This window comes from Aplidium turbinatum, chromosome 16 (genome assembly GCF_918807975.1).
Source record: "Aplidium turbinatum chromosome 16, kaAplTurb1.1, whole genome shotgun sequence".
Lineage (NCBI taxonomy): Eukaryota > Metazoa > Chordata > Ascidiacea > Aplousobranchia > Polyclinidae > Aplidium > Aplidium turbinatum.
In genome coordinates this window covers 21,125,055-21,139,814 of record NC_137487.1, presented here as the reverse complement: position 1 = coordinate 21,139,814, position 14,760 = coordinate 21,125,055, and the positions used below count along the sequence as shown (strand labels likewise).

At 37.5% G+C, this 14,760-nt stretch overlaps 1 protein-coding gene across 1 annotated transcript; it reads left to right on the top strand.

The window, feature by feature from the left end:
* The first annotated feature begins 5,665 nt into the window (after positions 1–5,665).
* LOC145785799 (uncharacterized) lies at positions 5,666–14,102 on the top strand. Its single transcript, XM_082597510.1, has 4 exons — positions 5,666–5,956; positions 9,440–9,551; positions 12,174–12,197; positions 13,700–14,102. The coding sequence occupies exons 1-4, from the start codon at positions 5,756–5,758 to the stop codon at positions 13,732–13,734; spliced, it is 372 nt and encodes a 123-aa protein (XP_082453636.1). The 5' UTR covers positions 5,666–5,755; the 3' UTR covers positions 13,735–14,102.
* The last annotated feature ends 658 nt before the right edge of the window (positions 14,103–14,760 follow it).

Sequence of the window (14,760 nt, the reverse complement as noted above, 5' to 3'; positions counted from 1 at the left end):
GACAGGCCCAATTCCTACAAAGGTGTGTTTAAGATAAATGTGTTTTAATTATTTCGGTTGTTTATTTTTTCGTATTTTGTGGTAAAACTTTGGAATTGACAACTGTTGAACTGAAACCGCTTTATACACTGGTAGTGGTAGGGTCACCATACTCTGTGTGCTACTGTTATAGGTTAAACCACGAAGTAGACAGCTCATTTTAAAATGATTGTCATAAATGGGCAAATTATATAAGACATTTGCATAACTTAATTGCAATGCCTTGTCTAAATTTTGCAAAAGCATAGATTGAAACCTTTCTTTAGCATAAGGTGAAAGCGTTCATGTTTTGTACGTAGGTTAGCTTCTCGTTAGCATAAACTTTAAGAGTCAGGTACGATTGATTTTGAAGTCTGCCAATAAGTAAATAAGACACATGAAATACTTTTTGTAATACTGGACTAGCTTAAAGTTTGGTTGGTCTATTGATATCCCATTTAACAATAAAATATTTTTTCTGCATCTACCGGTATAACTTGCAAGGTAAAACTATTTTTTGAAGTGTCAGAAGCTGCATTAAGGCTGTTGCACTTTTAGCTTAACATTTTGGTTTTACAGAGTGTTTTGTTTTCTTAAGCTTTACTTCAAAGTGAATGTTACTGGTTTACAAAGTCTGGTAATCTAGTTCTAGAATGGTGTAACCTTGCTATGTACCAAGATTTCATTCAGCATTTCATAAAGAAGATGTCTTGTTTGAACTAGCGACATTCTTGCTTTGAACATTTCAGATAAACAAAACTCTCAAAGAGGAATTCTTTGAAATGGCTGAACATGAAGGTTTGTCAGAACCAGGCCCGGATTTAGGGGGGGGCAGAGGGGGCAGTTGCCCCGGGCCCCCCGACTTTTGAAGGGCCCCCCTATGTGGAAAAAAATGTGATTTTGTGTTATTTTATTCCTTTTGACCTTTAAAGTTTCTGCAAAATGCTGTGCAGTAGGCCTACTGGACTGATGCTACTGTAGACGTAGAGATGGTTTTTACGCGCCGTAGGCGCGAAAAATTTTTTTGCACGGGGGCCCCCCGATCTAAAAGTGCCCCGGGCCCCCCGTCAGCTAAATCCGGCCCTGGTCAGAACCTAGCAAACTTTGCTTTGCCATTATTGCAATTGGAATACATTCGTTTACTATGATTACCAATGGTGCAGACGTGCTGCAAAAGTTTTGCAGATGTTCCAAACAAGGGAATGTTTTTCTCCAAGCTCTTTGCATAGTTTTTTTTTTTCAAAAGTTATGTTGAGCCAAATGTTAAACCTTGAATGTACCAGAAACCATGAAGCATTTAATGCCGTCTTTACCCATGTCTTTAATTGCTGTGGTAAGAACCAGATAAAGTGATCAGCAGGCCACAAGCTTAAGAACGACCACCAAAAGTAAGACAAACAATTCAAAAACTGACCTCAAAGTCAAAGGTCAGCAAGTAATAAGCGAACATTGAGTAATGTAATAGGTATATATTATAATCAATTAACCTGCCTTTAACTGTAGGCCATAAAAATGTTTGTCTTATTTGTAGCCTATTCCATTTGTGCAGTCATATTTTGTTTATTGCTAAAAAATTGTGAACAGTAAACAAAATAGCTTTTCTCATAGATTAATTAGCATTTCATTTTTAGCATTTACAATCCCGCAATTATAAATATCCCTGACTTTACAGAGGTAGCTATCAGCAAGTGTAACCAGTATAATAAGTATTTTACGACAGTTGCCAGTATTTTGTTTGTGATTACAAATCGTTGCTGCTTATGTTTCATTTCTTTCATTCCAAGCAAAGATGAAGCTATAACTTGATAGACCTGTGTTTACTATTAGTTATATTTCTGCTGTGTTCTGTACACTGCTGGGTTGATGATTGTTTATGAAGTTATAAAAGTTTAACTAGGTAGTAGTTAGCCGGTATTGTGCAGTAAGCATTATAACATTTCATTAAGCACCAGTAACCTATGAAGGCTTTCTGAGTACAGCAAAGTTGTCAGTGAGTGATGAAGCTGTTAGACCTTACCTAGAAACCTATTAACTAGTGTTACACTGTAAATATTGCTCCGTTTTGTTAAAGATCATAGTAACTTTCTTATGTATGCTGTGATTCCTGTGAAGTAGTTGCAACATGTGATGAAGTTATTAAACTTCATCTACATAAGTCAGCACTCATGCACCATTTCAATAACAACTGTTTTTAGCATGACCAATGGTGTTTGCTTATGAAAAAATAATTATATACATGTAGAAAAGTTAATTCAACAGTTAGATTACAGCAACTGCTGCTCATAATAATTGTGCTTCTTAAATTCAGCAACCACAATGTTCCAAAAATAAAGCAATTAATAAAAAAAATGTTTTAGTGAAATATAGCATGATTAACAACAGGTTTCTAATAATAGTGTATCTTGTGTGAGTAGTTAATATACCATGTACGGCTTGTACGCCATTCTGTGCTGTTATAAATTAACACTGTTCTGTTGTGAATTGAAAGTATATCACTAGATTGGTAACTATTGTTTTTATCGTACTTAAGTTCCTGATTATGCACATTTGAGTACACTTGAGTTTTCATGTTAGCATTTTGATTGGGTACTTGTTAGCTTTTTGAAAGTATTGTATAGGTGAGTGGTTTAATCAATCAATCAATCACTGGTTTATTTTTTTCACAAAATATCACATCAAATGCACTGGTACATTACATAAAAGTGAGATAGGAAAGAAGCGAAAGACCTTATGAGGTCACCAAGTCAGCCTCCACCTCGGCGATCCTACAAGGCAAAACATAATTACCACTTGGTGAAAGTGTTAAAATGTTGTTTGTTAAAGCATTTGTGAATTCACTTTTTTTTTGCACTTCTAAACTGTTTTGCTATGTTATGGCTATAGCCTACATTTAAAAATAATAGGTTAGTGAAATTTCAAATGCCAATTGTAATTTTTGGAAAAAATTGCTTCCAAATGTAACTAACCAATTTAAAATTCTCATAATTTTGTCAATTCTTGTCCGATATAAAAAATTGTATGAACTCAATGTGATAAGCATGTCAAATTTTGATACCAGCTTCTACTGTGTGATATAAGATCTGGGTTGAATGACCCATACGCTTCATGACCGTTGCCAGTATGTTCAGAAATCGTTAACACTTTTGGCTTTCATTGCAAGCAAAGGTGTAGCCATGACTTGATAGACCTGTGTTTGCTCTTATTTATATTTGTATTGTTTTCTCAACTGGTGAGAAAGTCTAGTGAAGTGAACCACCTTTCCATATCAGTGCAGTTAACATACACACTATATTATCATAAGTCTGCTTGCCAATAAGGGGCTCAAAATTATTTTGGCCCCGGGGGGCCCACAAAGGGTTTAACACAGCACTGCACTTCAGCTTTCTGGTGGTCAAATAGCCACTTCAGCCACCAAACAGTAAAATAAGAATTTAGTTTAGAGAGAGAGAGAGAGAGAGAGAGAGAGATATTGTTTATTTGCCTTTCTAATACGACTCGATATAAAGAAACACAATTACATACAAATCAAAATATGGCAATAGAAAGGTCTGGCAGCACCGAACAACCTTGCGGTTAACCAGTCAAGGTGCTGCCTGTCATCAGTCATCTTACATTGCAGCATCAGACATTATAACTGTATCAATAAAACATAATGATGGATGGAACAGTAGCTTCGAAATCGAATTGAATATATATGGTTTTGTAGAATATTGAATCAAGACCAGCTGGGAAAACATGAGCATATAATGAATCATATCGTTTAAGAACACAAATACGAGGTTACATTACATTAGTCTAGTATAGTGATTTCCCTAACCATGAATATTACCCGAAACATGAATTTCAAAATAAACAGGTTAATATTTGTTTAAACTCAAACTGAAATGGCACAGGTAAGAAGATTGCTATCCCTGTTTCTGCACTAAAAATTGCATTGCACTGCACTAAAAACTGCACAAAACCGCTTTTCAGATTGCAGCAATCAGCAAATGTTTGATCGAGGCCCAAACACCTTTCCCGAATCAAATTGAAAACTTTCTGACTGTCTGCACTACCTTTGCTGTAAATTCTCTTCTGGTGAGCCTAGAATACTCTAGCGCCATGTGACAAATAAAAGTTCAAAAAAGCAACCGCTAGATAGAGATAGTAAGTTTTGTGGTTCAAGAAATTTTAAGATTGCGCAAGATGTGTTAAATGACCATGCTTAAACGACATCAATAAAAGTTTGTACACTACCTTTATTTTCATAACATAGTCGATGAAGGCCGAAGGGGGCCCGAAAATAAATTGGTACCGGGCCCGAGAAATCCTGTCAACGGCCCTGATCGAGTGGCAACCTGACTTTGCAAACAAAGAAACTGCAAGATGAAGCGACGCTAGTTCGACCATCGGGGTGTAGGGCAGACTGGGGTAAAGTGTGCAATGGAATAAGATGAACAACCCTTTTTTTTGATAAACAAGTCGGCGAATTTTTTTTTCTTTGTTTTGAATATATCACCTATAATGCCACTTACTGTATTTGTATTTTCTATATCCAGTGGGAATCGCATTTTGCAATGGCAGGCAATTATATTGTTCATGTCGAAAATTCTAACTTTTTGTTTGTTGCTGAACACTGAATAATTTCATTGTTACACTATGACTAAAAAAGCATTTTTGGAATAATGGGCAGCTTTTTTAGAATAATGTCATTTTTTCATCATCATCCTCATAATGTTCCGTCTCACACGCAATTTTTTTACCATCTAATTAAATAGACAAAGACCTTTTTTTGAGATGCGTTCTATATAGCCAAAGGACAGAAATTTTTGAATTCTGTTTCAAATGAAAAATTTAAAAGTAGGGGGAAATGTTTGGTACATTTCTGGCAACACTGATTTTATCGTCTGCTTTTGCTGTCCCTTAAAATAATGAAATTTGAAGGTTGTTGTGAAAGATAATTTGAATTTTGGAAATATTCTGTCTCTAAAAAGCTTGAAAAGATTGTGAACCTCTTACTGAATTGATGTAGATATTTTTTATAGAGATCACGCTTATCCCAAACCAGAGATTGGTAAAAATTGTTGGGGCAGGAAGTTGAGTTTGGGAAATTTGCAAGGTCTTTACGAAGAGATTCCTTTGTTAGCATCTGGCAACACTGCGAGTAAGGCAGTGGCAGACAAAACTAGACAGTAGACAACTAGACATCCTTCCATTTTGAAAATTTAGATATACGGCAAGTCAGCAATGGGTCAAGTAGCTGTGCAATCAGAATTACCTATAGGCTATGCAGAATATTGAACCATTTTGTATAAAAAACATTCACAAATATCATTTTCTTGTGGACAATAGGATATTTGTCTTACTGTATTAATTGTAGGCTACAGTTAAAAGCCCAAAATATATCAGCAGTTTGGTGCAGGTTAACTTAAGTACGGTAAGTAAGTCTACTGATAATAATGGTACAAACAGTTATCCACAGGCAGTGTAACTTTCCAATGGAATAACGTCTATGTTGTTAGTTTATGTAGGCTAACTTTTTTCTACTCATTGAGCAGACAAGGACTGTGCATAATTAATGTACAATAACACTTGTCCATGTCAAATGAGCAGTTTTACTTTTCAACTAAAATGGATTTATATTTTTCATTTGACATTGTTTAGGATCAGTTTTTGTTTTGGTGTTGTGTGGAAATTTGTTTAATGGAACTTATTGGTAGTATCTGGTAAAACAAGTAAATAGTTGAATCAGGCAGATATGGCTATGCCATCTGGTTATAATGCAAATTATATTTCTAATCCACCACCACCACCTCCAAATTTTTATGGACCACAGGTTTTTACGAATCCAGCGTATCCGAACCAGTATCCAATTATGCCTCCAACTAATGGACAAGGTTTTCCATATGGGCAAACATATCCAACTGTCACACAACCTATGACTGTAATTCCTGGACAAGTGAGTTCTACACACTTTGATGTTGAAAAGCGACGTAAGATAAATCCTAAGGATGCTTTTTGCAAAGATTGCATGCAGCAAAATCAGACAAACCAAATACCAAACATGTGTAACTGTCACAATCAATGTGCGAGGTCTCGCGTCGGGCTGCTTTGTATCTGGACCGAGCGCGCTGTTTTAATTATGGAATTCTTGAGCGGTATGTTATTATCAGTCAATGACCAGTAGTAACCTTTAATTGTGAAGTCGTTGTTATGTAACGTAATTCTAGATCATTCTGTATCTGGAACATTCTGTTGTTTTCACAATTGCCAATATCGTTTGTCATGATGTCACAAGGTTGTTTACCAATGGATCTCTGATTGCGAAATCGTTATTATGCAATGTATTTTCTAGAATCATTTTCCCTACGTGACAATCTAGAGACTTCTGTTGTTTACATTTAAATGCTGCTTGATAGAACAATGGTTCTTTATGATGTAACCTTACGTAACCTTCTCGAAGTTACTGGACTGAACAACCTTCTATAAAAGGAGATGTGGGACCTATCGGACACGGGGACCAATCGGACAGCGGCATATTTCTGATACCACGTGACCGTCACGCTCTCTTTTTCTTCTATGGATCCGAGATTTCATTCTTTATCAGACCACATGTTTTTGTAAACATTAAGCAAGAGGTGTAAATTTGTAAAGAGAAAAGTGATTTTCATGCTTCAAAGTAAAAATAGTGAACCAGATACTTTTAGAGTTTTGAGACATTTTTTAAATATTCTTGTAACTTTATTTATGCTGTTTGGTTATGTTTGTTTAGTGGTCACAGAAGGAATAGAGTTTAGATAAAAACGCCTTTCTCACTTCAGAAAATTTTGTAAGTTTGGTCAAAATGGAGGTCAGGGGACCTTTCGGACAGGATAAAAAGACACTGTCCGAAAGGTCCCCACTGTTCCAAACGTTCCAATAAAAATAGATGCAAGAATGCAATAATTATAGATACTCCAGAAAAAGAAATCATTCTTTCACGTCGCAACAAGCTGCCGACGAAACACCCAAAAAGAGCTGTTTCTTCCAGCAGCGAAAGTGACAGGCTATATTTGTACACTTATCATCGGACACCGTAAGTGACGATGATTCTATTTTAAGTTGAATAAGTGAAATCTCAGGTCACGTCAGGTGGTCCAACTTCTATGGAACACAAGGTGGAAGTTGGAGATTTTGCTGTCATTAAAGATTTTTCATCAGAGGGAAAACATAAAAATTTTATCGGAAAAATCTGTGCCGGGCCTGATGAAGATGGTGGCTTCGAGGTAAATTTTGTGAAGCGATCACAGAAGATCAAAGACGCCTTTCACTTTCCTGACGAAGTAGATGCAGCATCAGTTACGTTGAATAACATTGTTTAAGTGGTTCCCAAACCATCCCAGTTGCCACTACGAAACGACTACGGTACGTGAAGTTTTTAGGTTTGGGACTGATCTGGCTTTGTATGGGTTGTAAATAAAATCGTGTTCTGAAGACGATTTTTATATAGCCAATCTTCACAGTATTTGTAACATCGGTAATTGTTAAAGCTGTAAAAATATTATTTCATGATATTTTACTTCATTTTTTTATGTCCGGAAGGTCCCCACCCTGTGTCCGAAAGATCCCCACCGGTGGGGACCCTTCGGACATTTGAGTCTTCTTTTTCATATGTAAATAAAATTACTGTTATTATTGGGAACCGCTGTCTATGGGTCAGTATGAGTTCGTTATAAATGTAAGTAAACAAAAACACGTAAGAACATTCAACACCGCTTTGAAAATTAGAAATAATAGGAGTTAGGTCAATTTTGTCCGATAGGTCCCACATCTCCCCTAGTGGTGTAATTTGCGTAATGATTATTCTTTTGAGAGTTGATGATGAGTTGATTATTATTATGAGTTGGTGATGAGAGATCATTGTTGTAGTAGTAGCAGCTGTTAATAGACGCAAAGATTATTGTTGATCGAGAGTTGAAGTATTGAATACGAGTAAAGCAACGTTGATGCTAATATAATTTCTGATTGAAATTAGGATCGTATGAGAAGCTGTGAGTGGATCACGTTAGACTCGATCAAAAGCCGCAAGCGTTGGAATCTATTGCTGTTTACTGTTACTTTGATTAATTGCTGGAAGTGGTGAACCATTCGTTGGAGTCCTTCAAGCGTTTTCATATATATCATTTCACTAGTAGAACTATCCGTGAATTTAATTGACTGCTTTTCGGTTTAACCCATTAAACTACGTCATTGAACCTTTCCAAGTCTTTTTCCTGGTAAGAGATCAAAAGAAATCGTGACAGTAACACATGCGGTAAATATTACTAAACCGCATGTGCTACACATAAAACACAAACTTTTATACATTCATATAAAGTTTAAGTTATTTTGGCAGCCGATTGTAGCATCGAATAGACAGCGATAGACACGTGTTTCGCCCATGAGGCTGGGCTCATCAGTATCGCACCGTATTCTTGCCACTTGAGTAATCGACCGCCGCTTTACCAGTCAGTTTAACTCTTATCTTTGTGGAAAGAAAGAGCCAACAAAACCAGCAGGTGCCAGGGGTAGGTCAATGTGAAGAAAGGCGTTCTTCCCGGCTATCAGCACAAGGCTGATTACTCACTAGCACAGCGAGCTGCAGTGACGCTTCGCTAACCAGAACGGTGTAGCTTCCACGCCAGCCATTGAGACCTCCAATTAAACGTTTAAGTTATTTTGGCTGGTAAAGCGGCGGTCTGGTAAAGCTGACTGGTAAAGCGGCGGTCGATTACTCAAGTGGCAAGAATACGGTGCGATACTGATGAGCCCAGCCTCATGGGCGAAACACGTGTCTATCGCTGTCTATTCGATGCTACAATCGGCTGCCAAAATAACTTAAACGTTTAATTGGAGGTCTCAATGGCTGGCGTGGAAGCTACACCGTTCTGGTTAGCGAAGCGTCACTGCAGCTCGCTGTGCTAGTGAGTAATCAGCCTTGTGCTGATAGCCGGGAAGAACGCGTTTCTTCACATTCATATAAAGTGTTGGTTTTTTTACATATATTTTCCTGATTCTTGAATTTATTTATATTTGTTATTTATATATGTATAATTTTGTGGCTGTCAAAAGTGTAACTGAAATAAGCAATCTGAAGGAGCAAAACACTGCATGGCACATTGCGTACATATAAATGAAATCACACTTTATGTCATGCAACTGATCTACTCATCAATCAACCAAATCTAGATATCCTGATAGACTTTAATTTCTCATTTTCAAAAATAACTAATTAGGCTGTAGTACAATTTGGGTAGAGAAGTTGTTTTTTTATCCATAAACAAACAATACTTGCAACACCACAACATTAACATTATCATATATTTAACAAAGAAAAAATGCTCGAAAGGCTTTTTCTTTCAAAGACTTGAAAAGGACTATCGGTACATTAAGAAACTTTTTGGAAATTCAGATTTATTTTCAGAACCAACAACCGCCAAGTAAAATCATGAGAATGTTGACTATTGTTGTCATCATATTCGTCATTGCTGGTACAATGTGCAGCATTGCATATGGAATATACATTGCTGTCTACAGTAAGTAAAAACTTTTTATATATTGTTTGTAAACATATAATATGTAGCTACAATTCACTGGCGCCGACTTAGGGGGTTACGGGGTGGCCACGCCACCCCATAACCGCTGTGGCGGGGAGGTTACATTACAGTACTTACTGCAAATAAATGTAATTTGAACAGACGTTTGTACCACACGCTGGGTAATGTAGCTCCCAGCCGTAAATGCTTTTCTTGACCAGTATGAGGTCATACTAGATTGGCTTGACACGGTATCGAAAGAAAATGACATGGATGCTGTAACTCGAAACAATGCCACTAGCCATGTTTTATCCATGGAGAATTGTGACGTTTACTTTTCCTTGCGTGTCCTGCAAAAGCTTTTGCTTATTTTAAGCCCTGTACATATCGCTGTTCAGAAACGTAGGATCAATGTCGGAAAGGTACGTGAATTACTGGAAGCCGTATCATCAACAGTTTCTTGGAATGCAGCAACAGAAAGTGAGGTATCTGCGTTGTTCGACGCATGTAAAAAATCAGCTGTTGATATGGGTTTGCAGTTGCCATCTTTGCAGCGTGGTCGTGGTAGACGCACTGCAAGATCTGTCGATGACCAGCAACAGCAACCGTTTTTTTCTACCGTAGATGCTTACTACCAAAGCATTTATTTAGACGTATTTAAACAGTGTTCTTCTTCACTTTTGTCACGTTATTCACAGCAGGACATGAAAACGATCAATGACATGGAAACAGTTCTGCTTGCCAAGGATCAAGCATCGGAAGAGAACAGAGCTGCTTTTGAAAATGTCGCTGCCACATATAAAGATGACATAAACCCAACGCTTCTGTGTCTGGAATTGAAACAGCCGGAAAGTTTTCAACAGCAAAAACAGATTTTTGTTTCAACTATGTCGCAACTGCTTGATCTATTTGCAAGCAATGAAACAATTTCAATAATGCTTCCAAACGTGGTCTGCATTGTGAAAATATACTTATCGTTGCCTTCCACCACCCGCAAGGCGGAGCGATCGTTTAGTGCACTCAGGCGCATAAAAACCTACTTGTGATCTACCATGACGCAACAGCGATTGAACCACGTCCTAATTTTAAATGTTTATCAAGCTGAAGCTTCACCCTTACAACTTGACCAGTTGATTAACAGTTGGATTGACAGAGCTGCTGTTCGCAAAAATACTTTTGCCAAATATTAAGTGTCAGAGCAGCAACGTAACAATAAAATTCACGACATGCCTCCTGTGCTTTGTTTTAAAATTGCTTTGTAAATTATCGAGCTACAAATCAGGTGTGAAAAGACAATTGCATCTACGAAACACGCTTAGTAAAAATCAAACAAAAACATGCAGTTTGAAAGTTTTTAGGTTGCCATATTGTGTTATCCGCCACCCCGTGCAAAAATAAAAGTCGGCGCCTATGAGCTACATATTATGTTACATAGGCCTAAACCTTTTAGCTATGATAGCTACATATTTTTATGAAGATATTTGTGAAGATGCAAATAATGCATAAACAAATTGTAGTGCATTGCAAATGAAGACTAATTTATGGCTTGGAAGTAACATTGTAATAGAAAAGGTGAATTGGTTGGTTTTGAATCTTTATCCTCGTGACAAAACCTTGATAGGTTATTCCTGGTAGTTTCGCAGTGTAGAGACTTTTGACTCACGGCTGGTTACCGAGATTGGCAGAGTAAAGTTTCTTATTGTTGAAGTATTGTTGCCGGGAATTGTTCCTCCCATTAGATGCCACTGAATGAAGAGCAATCGGAATGCGTTGCTCAAGTGCACACCCCAAGAACTGACGCTGCTTGATCTTTAGTCGAACGTTCAACCACTGAGCAAACAGAACGGACGATTATTATCAGTGGTAACACCTCGACTGGAGATCGTTGGAAAGCGGACAACAGCTTTTATTAATACTATTACAATTTTATTGCAGATAAAACTTTGTCAATAGTTACCACACAGAAACGACAAAATAAGCAAACCAGACAGTATGATCAATTATCATTTATTAATAATCAAAAGAAAGAGCCTGCTGATAATGTTCAAAGTAGTTTGATTTGTAAAAACATTCAAAGTTCATCAAAGACATTACCAGACTGTTGCCGAAGTTAATACAGCCCTCGAGCCCTGAATAAAGGATGTTTTTTCATGTTCTTTCTTTTATAGGGCATGAAAGGTTATCCTAGACAGCCACTTTATCTGGTCTAGATCTTTACCAGATCGGGTACGGACCTGACCAGATTTGGTAAAAATCTGGACCAGATAAAGTGACTGTCTAGGTCATAGGAGAATAGCAATACGTTATGAGTTCTTATAACTTCTGAATTTATGACAGATAAATACCCCAATACACAAAATATTTTTTGTGGTAGGTTATGTGATGTCTATTTCATTGACAATTATTGCACTAAAACATTTCATTGAAAAACTTTAAATTGTTTTTTTATGGTGTTCTGACCTAAGAATTTGACTTTAAAACGTTTAATTTTTAAACGTTTAACCTAAGAATTTTGACTTTAGAACTTTAAATCAAGGATTGCAATAATAAAACTATTCTTCGTTGTTGTATGGAAATGTTTTGATAACTTTTACTTTCTAACCTTTTATTGATTGTTTTCAGCAACAAACACAATCATCAATTCAGGTAAGTCGCTTTGACGAAAGTATCAGATAATATTCTGACCATGTCTTTATTGTTCTCACTTCTCTTCCATGCATTGAGAATAACAACGTTATCACAGATTTTGTGTTCAAGTTTGATTTTTTTTTAAATTTGGATGTCTGCAGCAGAGCGGTATCAACCTTTCATATATGACAACAACTATAGTAATTAATGCGAGTTATTTATGATCTCGTACACTGGCGTACGCAGGATTTTCTCAAGGGGGGCATTGAGAGTAGCGTAGCCAAGAATTTTGAAAAGGGGTTTTTGACGACCGGCGGGCGAAGCCCGTCGGCGTTTTCGCTTAAGATGACACCCAGCGGCGGGGGGTCTGGGGGGCCTCCCCCAGAAATTTTTGAAAAATTACTTTGAATTTGGTGCATTCTGAGAGCATTTTCAACAAAAATGTGGGTATGAATATTCCTGTAAAATGGTGCTGTCAGGTGACATAGCAAAAGGATAAGATCATGTTTTCTTCGGCATTTTTCGGAAATAAAGCTAAGTCTCTATGTTTTCTTGTTGTTAATTCCTGGCTGAGATGTTTGAATCTTCAGTATTGGCAAAACTCGCTCTTTTAATGCAGTTTTGTTTAAAATTAGGCAAGTTTTTTTTAGACTGAAAGCATCATTCCAAAGCATAAAGAGACTGAAAGCATCATTCTCAATATCGTGACGTCATACGCGTGCCAAAGTGGGGTTGTAACCCCCCCCCCCCCCCCTTAGCTACGCCACTGGCCATTGATATCCCAGACGTCTTCATAATATCCCAGTATGGTTTTAGTTTAGACTTTATCCATTTCTCTCTCCTTAATCACTATAATAGGCTTACAGAACACTATGCTACATTGGCATACCTGGGGTGGGGTAGGTGGATTGGGGCATGTATTTCGTATTGGCTTAGTCTATAAAACAACCTTGTTACAGTGCTTGCTTTGACAGAGCAATGTAAAACATATTAAATGCATTAATCTACGTCGTTAACTACTAAACCATTTTTAAGGGGGGGGGGGGGCATGGCCCAATGGCCCCCCCCTGCGTACGTCAGTGATCTCGTATTATAAACGGAGAATAACTGTATGTCTCAATGAAGTAGCAAATTGGAAGTACAGTATTAATATTAGAGAAAGATTTTACGTTGACCTTTGATGTCAGTTGCGTATGATGTCAGTTGCTTGGAGTCACGTATGGTAGAATTACAGAATTACTATGAAATGTTAGATAGACCTGTGAGCACATCTAAGGCATCAATGCAATGACTTGAAAAGAGCGGTTTTGTCAAGTAGGCTAAGAGATGTTGAGAGCTGAGAGATATTGAAAGGAGATAGTACTGTAACTTTCACTCTGTGTTTTCACTGAAATCATTAGAGAGAAAAAAAAAGTTAATGATATCACAGTTAAAAGTTGGAGTATTATTACTAAGCAGAAGCAGCTCATATAACATGTAGTTCTAGCTTTTCCATACAATGATAATTCTCTTTGTTGTAGGGAATTTGTTCGGGAACACTTCCGGCTCATCCTGACTTGCAGAAGATAGTTTGTTAGTGGATTATTCCTTCAACTTGTGTCGATGATTTCGTTCCAGCACAATACCAAAGCGGTTTTGTTGCATGTTATGTGTTTCCTGATGTCATGGAGGGTGCCTCAGCCTAGTCGGTAAATCAGCTCTTTTTACGTTGGTTCTACGTAAGCAGACATCACCATGATGAAAAGAACTGATTTGCTGGCTGGAAAACGGATCTAAGTTGCGCTAACTGTTAGGAGTTGTTCTTGTGTTGCCAATTACCATTTTTGTCATTGCCTTTAATTTTGTTTCCCCTCGAAAATGTTACTTAAGTGCGAAGCCTGCTTTGTGAAAGAAGCATGTATTTTATAAAACCATAAGATGGGCTGTTTGTGTGTGTGTTTTGCCAGTGTTAAGTAGATATTTGTGAGACAAAGACAGGTCGAAACCCAATCGAAAGCTACATGTTTAACTAGGTTACGTTTTTAAGAACATTTTCTTGTTTATGTTGTTGCCACAGCATACACTCAAAAATTAAGGCCAACAAAAAATCTGTTTCCTCCTCAGGTGAAAGGAATAGCTTCACAATGCAACGGTCGGTAACTCGCTTTTATTCATTTTTCTTTGTCAGAATACAAAAGAAATGATATTGTGAAAAAGAAATACAGTAACAAAACCAACATATTCAATCTGTATCTCCCCTTAGGGAACGTTCAAATATTATGTAACGCTTTTTTTCCGAATTTTTGATCCCCCCTCCCCCATGTAACGCCAAAGTAACGTTTTTTTCAACCCCCCCCCCCCTCCCCCATGTAACGCTTTTTCACTAGGCTACAAATTCAGCACAAAAAACTACCATTCCGTACTCGAAAGCGTTACGTAACGTTTTGCTTGAACTCCCTCCCCCCCGATGTGACGCTAACGTAACGATTTGCATAACCCCCCCCCTCCCCCTCGATGGGGTTACGTAATATTTGAACGTTCCCTTAGGTTACTTGCTTATACACACAGGGGCGCCGGAACGATTTTTGACTGGGGGGGGCAA

What these genes read in the sequence shown, in the direction of transcription:
- LOC145785799 (XM_082597510.1), top strand. Translation starts at nt 5,756, where the DNA reads ATGGCTATGCCATCTGGTTATAATGCAAATTATATTTCTAATCCACCA. An exon ending in TGACTGTAATTCCTGGACAA is followed by an intron (nt 5,957 to 9,439) that starts GTGAGTTCTACA and finishes ATTTATTTTCAG; the next exon opens with AACCAACAACCGCCAAGTAA. An exon ending in AAACACAATCATCAATTCAG is followed by an intron (nt 12,198 to 13,699) that starts GTAAGTCGCTTT and finishes TCTTTGTTGTAG; the next exon opens with GGAATTTGTTCGGGAACACT.